This window comes from Anser brachyrhynchus (assembly GCF_964034855.1).
Source record: "Anser brachyrhynchus genome assembly, chromosome: 1".
Classification (NCBI taxonomy): domain Eukaryota; kingdom Metazoa; phylum Chordata; class Aves; order Anseriformes; family Anatidae; genus Anser; species Anser brachyrhynchus.
This window is the reverse complement of record NC_137694.1, coordinates 206,644,986-206,655,510: the sequence shown is the minus strand read 5'-3', so window position 1 is coordinate 206,655,510 and position 10,525 is coordinate 206,644,986. Positions and strand designations below refer to the sequence as shown.

The 10,525-nt window shown below is 46.4% G+C and overlaps 1 protein-coding gene across 5 annotated transcripts; it reads left to right on the top strand.

Annotated features, from left to right (window-relative positions):
* The first annotated feature begins 603 nt into the window (after nucleotides 1-603).
* HIKESHI (heat shock protein nuclear import factor hikeshi) lies at nucleotides 604-9,732 on the top strand. Of its 5 annotated transcripts, XM_080557711.1 has the most exons (6): nucleotides 604-776; nucleotides 1,279-1,387; nucleotides 1,687-1,869; nucleotides 6,734-6,885; nucleotides 7,685-7,803; nucleotides 9,500-9,732. In XM_080557711.1, exons 1-6 carry the CDS (start codon nucleotides 747-749, stop codon nucleotides 9,552-9,554), a joined length of 648 nt encoding a protein of 215 aa, XP_080413837.1. In that variant the 5' UTR covers nucleotides 604-746; the 3' UTR covers nucleotides 9,555-9,732. The 5 variants fall into 5 exon arrangements, with proteins under 5 accessions (XP_080413837.1, XP_080413833.1, XP_080413834.1 ...); XM_080557707.1 differs by lacking the exon at nucleotides 1,279-1,387 and having other exon boundaries at nucleotides 610-776; nucleotides 1,632-1,869; XM_080557708.1 differs by lacking the exon at nucleotides 604-776 and having other exon boundaries at nucleotides 1,632-1,869.
* Nucleotides 9,733-10,525: the final 793 nt, after the last annotated feature.

Genomic DNA, 10,525 nt, shown 5'->3' with positions numbered 1-10,525 from the left:
TTATTTTTTTAACACTTTTTATTTGCTCCTGATTACTTTGGCCAGTTTTATCCAGATTAAACACTTTGGATATTGCCTTTTACTTCCATAGCAGTATTGACTTCAATGTCTAGCTACAGAAACAAGCTGCAAAATTCCCTCAGCTCTTCATGTTTTTACCCAGAAGCAGAAGTAGGGTTCTGCACAGACGCAAGCCCCTCATTGCTGGCCCGCAGAAGTTATGTGAAGGAGCAGAGGCACAGGGAGAGCGCTGCGTGATTTGGGGTTGCACCCTCAGAAGCTTCAGAGAACCTGGTAGCATTTGTAGGCCAGTGATAGTGATTTTGGGTGTCTTAAGGATGCATTTTTCTTGAAATTTGTGTGACTTTTTTGAGCATAGGTAATCGTGTAACTGTTTTTTGAGCGTAGGTAATCGTGTAACTGTTTTTTGAGCATTGGGGCAGGTAACATCAGGGTGATGTGTAGAAATAATCTCCTTTTCCAACCCCAAAAATTCCCTTGGTGCAGCGGGGCGAACTACACCTCCCATCATGCCCCGCGCCTCCCCGCCCCGCGCCTTAGCGCCCTGCGCGCGCGGTGCACCTTGGGACTTGTAGTCCTCGCTCCGCCCCTCACACACCACCTCCGCCACCACCGCGCTCCGGAAGCGATCGGGGGCTGCCGGGGGGCGCGGAGATTTCCGGGGGCCGCCGCCGATGGAGGCTCGGGAGCCGCCGAGAGCCTGAGGGGGGCCGGGGGCCGCCGCCATGTTCGGCTGCCTGGTGGCGGGCAGGCTGGTGAGGAGCTGCCGCCGGGCCCCGGGCTCCTCAGAGCCGAGTTGGGGCGTGAACGAAGTGTTTTAAGGCCAGGGGGAGCACTGGTCCCAAATCTTGGGGCTCCTGGGGGTGGAGTGAGGAGGGTGGGTTTTGTGCTGTGGCATTGAGCCAGCAGGGTACTGAAGGGTTATTGTATCTGAAAGGAAGCTGGGGGGAGTTGGGGGGGGGCTCTTCTCGCGGGTAACTAGGGATAGGACCAGAGGGAATGGCCTCAAGTTGTGCCAGGGGAGGTTCAGGTTGGAAATGAGGAGACATTTCTTCTCAGAAAGAGCTGTCAGGCATTGGGACGGGTTGCCCAGGGAGGTGGTGGAGTCACCGTCCCTGGGGGTGTTCAAGGAAAGGTTGGACGTGGTGCTTAGGGACACGGTTTGGTGGGTGACATTGGTGGTAGGGGGATGGTTGGACCAGGTGATCTTGGAGGGCTTTTCCAACCTTAATGATTCTGTGATTCCTGTGTGAACAGGTTTCCGTGCTGCTGGGGTTGTGCCAGCCTGGTGCTCAGCAGCCACTGCTCATAGCCTTGGCAGCCTCTCCTGCACCCTATTTTCCGCCTACGCGCATGGGGAGCGAAGGTATTCGGATCCTGTAGGCCTGGGTAGGATTGTGTTCAGTGTAGGTGGAACAAGACTTGTCCCTTTTTAGTATTTTTTTTTTCAGTTCTCCTGATGTGTTTGACTTTTATCTGGCTATTTAGGTTAGTATGTTCCTCATTTTTTGTTGTATTCCACCCTAGGCATATTTCTGTAAAGGGAGTTTCATAGTTATACTCAAAGATGGAAAATACAGCAATACTAACAACAGTTTTGTTCCTCATAGGTGCAAGCAGCTCCTCAACAAGTGGCCGAAGACAAATTTGTATTTGATTTACCAGACTATGAAAACATCAACCATGTAGTAGTGTTCATGCTGGGAACTATACCTTTTCCGGAAGGAATGGGAGGATCTGTCTATTTTTGTTACCCGGACCAGAGTGGGATGGCAGTGTGGCAACTGCTGGGCTTTGTCACTAATGAGAAACCAAGTGCAATCTTCAAAATTTCTGGTCTGAAGTCTGGTAAGTAGAGAAAAACAGCGGTCAGTGAAATGGGAGTGTTATTCTGTGTGTGAGGGGGTAAACGTTAGTAGGTGGCTTTTATCCAAAAGTTGCTTGAGAAGGTGGATCTGTTTCCAGGTAGTGTCTAGCGGATGTGGTACTAGAAGCATTTGATGAGTTTTGTGGAAGTCTGGCTGTTTGTTTATGTTCCTAGTGAGATTTCTCAACTTGTTTTATCTTGGATGCCATTGCCATGTCTTCCACTGCTTCTGCACAACCTGAATAAGAACAAGCCCAGACTTTTCTTAGCATGGCGTTTAGGCATTGGGCTAGATATTATTGGGATGTTTTCTTTTCACTGCTGCTGTTTAACAGCGGTGTTCTTTGTAGCACAGGGAAAGGAGTTGTAAAGAGCCAGGTGTGAGACGGTGACTTCAGAAGGCTGGCTGCTTCAGGTGCTGTGCACTACATAATTGCCTAACAGAGGGTTTTCGGTAGGGGCCATCAGCCTCCCAAATGTTTTGGTGGTTCTGAAGTGTAGCTGAGACAGAGAAGTCTGACTCCTGAGGGTCGGAGAAGGCTGCTGCTACTTGAATTGTGTTTGTAATTTCTTTTTTCTAAATAAGCGTGTTTTTTTTCATGAATATCGTAGAAGTAATGAACCACCCCCATGGCACGGCTCTCTCTCTCTAAAGGAAGGGTGGATGTCAGTGATGCAGCTTAAAAGTATTTCGGTGGTAAAGGCCTACGCAATCTTTTGTCAGTTCCGATGTAGTTTACAGCCTTAACTCGAATCTCCATTTCGATAAGCGTTGAGTGTGCTGTGATAAGTGTTTGCTCAGAAGGTGTCATGCTGTTGTTTGCATCAGCCCTGGAGTAGCAGGGGGAGGTGGTGACAGGGGATGTGGGCTTTGGAGGGACAGGGCAAAATGCTTTTTGGTAATGGGGTCACTTAGAAGCGGGGAACTTCTGAACAGGTGACAGCAGCCACAGGAACGTTCGGGGTGGTCTGTGTCTGCATGTTCTGAAGTTGTGCAGCAAGTGGAAGAGTGATATGTCCCCTGTTTTTTTTTTTTTACTGTTATTTTTTTTAACATCTTTTGTGGTATGCTTGTCCTGCCCAGAAGAGTTTCTCAGCTTTGTAGGTAAAGATGTTTCCAGATGCTCTTGCAGACCAGTGCCGTTTGCCATAATTTCCAAGAAAGAAATATCTTGCTTTCTTTTGGGTGGTGGTAGGAATGGAAGACGCATCTCCTGGTGACCTTACTTGTTTTCTGATCTGTTTTTTCTCTGTCCCAGCATCTCGGTTGCATCAGTCAGCACAGGACCAGGCGTGAGGACGATCTCCGTGGCATGGGGCGCTGGTGGCTGTGCCAAGCGGCAGGGCTGTGCTTGCTGTGCCCGCCTGTTCTGGTGTTGCCTGTGGCTCATCTCGGACCCCAGAGCCAGCCTGAGCTGCACAGCCATAATTTCCTTGATAACGAAGGGTTGTGCAGTGAGACTGAGACTGGAAAGGGGAAACCAGAGCGAGTGACTAGAGAGAGAGGAATCAGAGAGGCTTTGCTGTCCGCTGAAATCTGCGTTTGGCTGTCTCAGGCTGACTTTCCGAGCCCGCTGGTGAGAGCCAGCGTGCGTCTGTGAAACGGGTGAGGAGGCCAAATGTCAACGGCACGCCCTTCAGCACGCGGGCAGGGTGCCCGCAGGTCTCCTGATTCAGAGTGCCTTTTCTACTGGTAGGTAGCGGTGCTGTTCCAGGAGGGGGCTGAATAACGAAGGTGAACTGGGGAGTTTCATCCTCTGCATAAGGCTTGTCAAGGGATTAGGTCTGTAGCTTGCTTATTCGGGCTCCAACTTAATCCATTGTAGGGTGTGGGTGGAACAAATTTGCGTCCCTGATTGTGTCCCAAAAAGGCCAGTGCTGGGTCCAGTGTTGTTTGATCACCGGTATTGTTTCCTCACCAGGCACGTGGGTCTGTTCAGCCTGGAGAACTTCAGTTTGAGCTGCAGTAGTAATGCTTTTCCATTCACTAGTGTCTCTGCCATTCCTAATGAAGCTGCTGCGAGCTTTATCACTTGCCACAAGGAATTGTGCTCAGTTCTCAAGCTGTGACTAGAGAGAGCGAGGTTTTTTTTTCCTTGGGAGCCTGCTGCCCTTGCACAGCGTACCTTCAGAGCCATCGTAGCTTCTGCTGGGTTTTGCATCAAAAATTGTGTTCCGGTTGCTTTGGAAACCCGTTTGGGGATGCCACTGCTGGTCGCTGGCTCTTTGCCATCTTGAACTTCTGGAGGTGTTGGGGTATAAAGAGCAGGAGGGTGTGCAGCCTCTGCTGTGGATAAAATGCTTTGCTAGCCTTCCCTTTCAAAGCAGGAGGTTGTACGCTAGGGGAGCAGCTGGGGCCTGGAGCGTCAAGTTTTAGTGGAATGCTGCTCCTGGTGATTGCCGCTGTTGCTGGCTTGCTTGTTCTTTTGGGTCTGGAGAGTAATGCCTGGTAATTCTTTAGTGTCTGTAATTATATGTTGATCTGACGGCCGTGTGTGCTGTTTTGCTGATTGAGAGTAGGTCAATTTCATGTGATTGTGCATAAAGAAGGGGAAACATTCCTAGAAACATTTCTTAGAAACATCCCCTGCCTTAGATTTATACGTTGTTTTTTTCATTATTTTTCAGTTTTACCTGAAAGCGTGGCACAAATGCAAAAACAACTTTCAGCCGGGATTTTGCCCTTAGACAGGAATTACATTGACAAGGGGGATAAAAGTTCCAGAAAACCCTTTTCTGTTACAGACCTTACATACTGTGCCTTGTGCAGCGATGTGTGTGGTTCTGTTTCTGCTCACAAACGTGACATCTCACACAGGGTCTACATCCGAGGCGTGCAGATGGGTGAGGTTTTTGACTTGCTTGTGCTGAAAGGTGACAGGGGCTCAGCATCTTGACTCAAGCTCGGAAAAAGGGGAAATACAGGATTGAAAGATTATTTAGCAGGCTGCTATGACATAGTTTGTTGGGGAGTAGAGAATCTGAGCGCAAAAACTGGGTTTGTATTTCAGTTCCCAGTCTCCCATTCCCAGTTTGTATTTCAGCTCAGTGTTCTCTGCATCTGGAAGCTTCGGAAGGCTAACTGCAAGGGCCAAGCATTTGAAATGTGGACTGGAAGGATGGCAGAGGATGCTTTTCTCTCCAAAATGGACAAAATATATGGATATATTGTATATAGATCACGGGTGTCTTTCTAAAGAAGTGATACCTTCTGAGCAAGCTGCTTGTTACTTGAGGGTTTTATCTTTTTATTGTAAGCTTCTCAGTTGAAGAAGTTACAAGGTGTTAAACTTCTACCAGCTGTATTGATGGGGAGATCATTTAGTAAAGAACTTGAGCGTGATATTTGTTTATTTGATAATTTTTCTGTTATCTTCTTGAATCTTTTATACATTTTACAAGCAAGCAGTTGCCCACAGCAGAGGTTGAGTTCATCCAGCAGTGGCATTTCCCAGAGGAGCTCCTTAATAGCACTTCAGAAGGCAAACTCTGTCCTTACCGGCCTTGTGTTGAAGTAGCATTTGAAGAGAAGAGGGAGTGCTTTGCTTGTGAGCATCGCGCTGGGTCCCAGTCCTGGGGTCAGGGTGAGGAGGGTCACACACCCGGCCTCAGCTGAAAGAGGTGCTGAGCTCTGGCTGTGCTTTCTGCACAGGTTGGGCTCCGGCTTCTTCCTGGCAGTGCCTTGTGCCTCCGCAGAGGAACGGGCAAGTTTGAGATCTGTGGTCTTCAAACTTATGCTGGTTTTGCTGGCTGAATATTTAAATGCGGGACTGAGTCGCTGCTTTTGATTTCAGTTGGCGTTTTTGGCAGCTCAGGGTAGTGTTGACAGGTGTGCAGGACAGCTCTTGGTTAGCTTTGCTTCCTGCTGCTGGTAGGAGAGCAGAGAGGGCTACTGAAACATCAGTTAGGTGTTAAAAGGATACTCTTCCCACTGGGGTTACTCAAACTGAGTAAAAAATAAATTAAATTAAAAAATCAATACTCCACCTAATAGCATTGTGAGCCCCCAGACCTTCTCCCTGTATTTTCATTTACAGATACTGCCAAAGAGGGATGGGTGATCAGAGTCCCTTGTCTCTAGATGCCTGTCGTCGTTTGCAGAGACGCTAGCTGGAGCTGAAAGTGCCGGTTAACACCGAGGGGAGAAGGGTCAGGAGTGATGGCAGGGGCTTGGATGGCGCTTGTGTGAGCGGCGTGCAATTTGGGGGTGTTCTTCTACTTGGTTCATGTTTTTTTTTATGTATCTTTTGCGAAGTCAGAGGTGTTCCATGGTTATTTCTTTGACCTTTGCTGCCGTGGGTGGTCTGATGAGGCATGGGGCTGCCCAGCTCCCCACAGGGATAGCTTCAGGGCAGTGATGCTGAAGGAACATTGTCTGTTTTTTCAGTGCACGGGCAGGTTCACAAGCACCTGGTTTTGCGTGAGTGGATCAAAAAACTCTTCAGCAGTGCTGTATGTTTCCTATTTTTCTGTAATCATTACAATGTGAATTAAAGGACTGGTTCCTATAAGGAAAGGTGCTGCTGTCTTTTACTCACAGATCATAATTTCTGTTTAAGCGATTTCCTTCACAAGTAACTTTAAAAATACTTTTTCTCTTTTTTTTTTTTAAGGCTTCCTTAAGATCTGCTGTGTTTTTTCAAATGTACCTGTCACACCTTTTCATCTGTCGTGCATATACGAGCTTGTGTCAGAGTTTGGGCTGTGCTTTCTGTATCCCTGTGACAGGGAGACATATTCCACACCCCCCACCAGAGACCTCCTACAGAAGAAACGTGGTGATTTAAGTAACGCTGTCTTCAAACGCGTGTCAAGTGTAACCTGTGCTGTTTGTGGCCCTTTCAGGGAAGGGAAGCCAACACCCCTTTGGTGCCATGAACCTCCCACAGACGCCAACCGTGGCCCAGATTGGAATCTCGGTGGAACTGCTGGAGAACCTGGCGCAGCAGACTCCTGTTGCAAGCGCTGCTGTGTCATCAGTAGACTCCTTCACAGAGGTATGGCGGACGTCCTGCTTTCAGAAATCCTCTGTGGCAGCAAAGTCTCAAGAACTGAGCTTCCGAATAATTGATTATTTAAAAATATAAACTTGCTGTGGGTGGTTATAGGACTGCAACCAACCTAATCGTTGTCAGATCATCTGGAATTTTGAGGTGATTTTTTTCTTGTGCTAGAAGACATCTTCTGGTAGTCCTCTGCTGCAGAGGATCAGGTTTGGTATGCTCAGTAGAACTGGGCCAATAGGCTGTAGTACTCGTGTCACTCTATTGTAAAAAATATCATAGAAGCCTTCCTGGTGGAAGCTGAAGGAAGTTTCCCTGTTGCTGAGTCTGGCAATGAGTTGTAACGAGGCTGATTGTTAAGCCAACTGAAAAGCCTGCAGCAACCGGCGGTTTGCCACGAGCTGGACTTCCCAGCTTTAATGTGGTCTGCAGTTCTGGTGGTTTAATTTGAAGGAGGGGCCAGCACTTGTCACTGCATCACTTCGTTGTCACAAGAAGAAAATGTTCTTCCTGCAGCTCCTTATCCAGCTGAATGAAACTGGCCAGGGAGGGCTCAAGTGAAGATTCTGAAAAGGATTTCTGAACACCGGGTGGATCTGAGGGCAAAACTGAGTTAGGATGTTGTGATCTTTTTAAAACTGACTTCCCTGGCCTTGACGTATGGACCTTCCCGCTGCATTTTAGATGACAATGCTAGTTTTACTTCATGGAGGAGCTGCATATCTGCTAAAATTTTGCACAAAAATTCAAACCGAACAAAAAACTTACTTAGGGTGTCTCTCTTCTATTTCAGTTCACTCAGAAGATGTTGGATAACTTCTACAATTTTGCTTCCTCTTTTGCCGTTACTCAGGCACAGATGACGCCAAATCCTTCTGAAGCTTTCATTCCTGCAAACGTAGTCCTGAAATGGTAATGGAAATGATCTGTAGTGTCCAGTGTTTTTTTTTTCTAGGCATCAAAACAGCTGATTTCTAGGTATTACTGCCATGTCATCCAGGGAAATGATGCAGAGAAGTCTGTTACTGATTCACTGTTGTTTACCTGAAGTATACAGGCATTCTGTCCACTGTTTTTATGTTTATTTGTCAGTGTCTTCATATATTTTTTCATTTTTTTCACCTGCGAGTTCTGTTGCTTCTAGAAATGTCACCCTTGATGTATGTGGGGTTACAGCGTGTTGGTGATTCTGCAAGTGCTTCTTGAGTCATGGTGAGACAGAACGCTGATGCCTGTCAATTTGTTCTCTAGGGCTTTTTTTATGCTTGTTATCTTAGACATAGCTCCAGCATAGTTACATTGCTTAAGAATATGGAAGGGATGGAGAAATCGTATTCCTAGTTGACATGCTTCTGCCACCAGAATGAAAAAGTCTCCGAGTTGTTTCCCAGGGACTGGTTTAAGAGAAGATTTTTAGCGGGGATAGCCCGCGTAGTCTGGAGGTAAACTGTGAACTGCAGGCAGCCCTGTAGGATGTTTGAAAAATTCTTTTTAATATTTTATCAGTTAGCCCTCTTTAGCCTCAACAGTATTAACCCAAGCCCTTTTTCTAAACGGCATTTTGGGCTTTCTGGGTAGTTTGATCAGGTCAGCACGAGTCTGTGAGCAGTTACCGTAAGCATTACGTTTCCTTTGGGAGTGTAATTTGATGCAGATCTCTCCTTTAGGATACCTTTATAGAAGGTAACGTGGCACTCCGTGAACATACGTGGGTGTAAGATGGGAGAAACCACGGGGAAGAGAGGCTAAAGAAGGAGGGTTATGGCTGGTCGTGCCCTGGGTAACGCTGAATTTGGTTTAGTTTGTTCCAAACAGTGAAGTGAAGCGAGGCATAACCCTGATAAAGCAAACACATTTGTCTGCTAACTTGATTACAGTCACAGGGGGTGGGGAATTGGTTCTGTTCATATGTTTGTCATCATAACGCATTTAATTATAGCTTGTAAAATGGAGAGTATCTTAGGTCTGCACTGGGCTGGCTGCATTGGAAATCCATTCATTTGGCTTAGAAATCCACTGATAAGCCTTTTTCCTCTTTTTGTTTTTAATTTGAGTGGGTTTAAAGCACTTCAAGGTTTCTTCTCTCATTTGAATTGGGTTAAGAATTTTCAGATGTAGAAGTTTTTGTTGTCTTTGTTTCATTGGCAGTAGCTTGGGATATCTTGCAGCTTGCATTTGTGAAGATTGAAAGGGGTTTCTAGGTTTTTGCAGCTCAAAGACTGCAGGTTGCTGCTTTGTGGGTTTTTTTTTTTGAGGAAGTCACAAAAATTGTGTGTTTCCCATGTTTTTACTGCTCTAAGTCAATTGCGGATTCAAACATCGGTTGTCATTTGCATGTTTTTCCTGGTAAGGAAAGTGAAATTAGGAAAGGATATGTGCATGCTTGATTCTACCATGTGTTAGTTATTTCTCCTCCTTAGATTTTGCTATACAGTTACTGTGTATAATAAATGTGGAAGTTGGAATTATTTGGAACGACAAAAAATAATGGGGACTTTCTCTGAAGATTTCTGTTAGAATTGTAAGGCGAATCAGTTACATTATGTGTGTCATTTTTGAAGCCATTTTAATTGCAACACCTTTTGATTTTTTAATTTATTTTTTCTAGGTATGAGAACTTCCAGAGACGCCTGACACAGAACCCCCTCTTCTGGAAAACATAAGCTTACAAATCATGTCATTTGAAGTGCTCTCTAACCAGTGCTATCGGAAATATACAGCAGTTAACTTCACTGAAGAATTTTGAGGGGGGGGGGGGGGAAACGATTAGTCTGAATAGACAAACTTGTAACTTTTATATTACTCTTGAAAATTATTTAAAATTAAAATCTGTGAAAACTACTTGCCTGTGCGTTTTTGAATGGAAGCACTGAGAGGAAAAAGTAGAACGTATTTCTTCCTCCACACAACTGCCAAGGTGTGAGAGAGGGGACACTGGTGTTTACTACAAAAGAAGACAGGGCTTTTGAAATGACCAAGTACAATCGATGGGTGACTAGAGATGGTCATAATTCCTTACAGTGGGTTCCGGGTTCTGCCTTTGTAAGCATCATCCCCTTCTCTGCTGCTGGCTTGTCCTACTTCCTCGAGGAGAAGCCACCACAGAGCTCTCTGCGGGGAACCATCCATACTGCTGCGCTGGAGCTCACAGTCTCGTTCCAGGCTTGCAGCTGAGTCTCACATCTTACCCAACTTCCACAAATGGTTTATTGTGTGGAAATATCATAGTGCAGAGGTGTGGAATTTAATTTTCCGATACGCTGTTTTAGGTTTCTACCTTACTATGAGACCCTCTGGTGGTGGGTGTTCATGATGGATTCTCGTACTGGTCCTTGGAGATACCAGTGGTGAATGAAGTAAATGTGACTGTGGGTGGGAGGAAACCTCTGCTCATTGAGCAGTCTGTGCTCTTTCTCCAGGCTCTGAGGAAGGGAATTACAGATCCACAGAATGGTTTAGGTTGGAAGGGATTTTTAAAGCCCATCTAATTCAACCAATCTGCCATGGGCAGGGACACCTCCCACCAGACCAGGTTGCCCAAAGCCCCATCCAGCCTGGCCTTGGGCACCTCCAGGGATGGGGCATCCACAGCTTCTCTGGGCAGCCTGTGCCAGTGCTTTACCAAATACCAAAT

Excerpts from the sequence above, each read along its gene's own strand:
- HIKESHI (XM_080557711.1), top strand. The coding sequence starts at position 747 with ATGTTCGGCTGCCTGGTGGCGGGCAGGCTG. Across the intron at positions 1,388-1,686 it reads TACGCGCATGGGGAGCGAAG|ACTATGAAAACATCAACCAT; the intron begins GTATTCGGATCC and ends TTGATTTACCAG. Across the intron at positions 6,886-7,684 it reads CAGTAGACTCCTTCACAGAG|TTCACTCAGAAGATGTTGGA; the intron begins GTATGGCGGACG and ends CTTCTATTTCAG.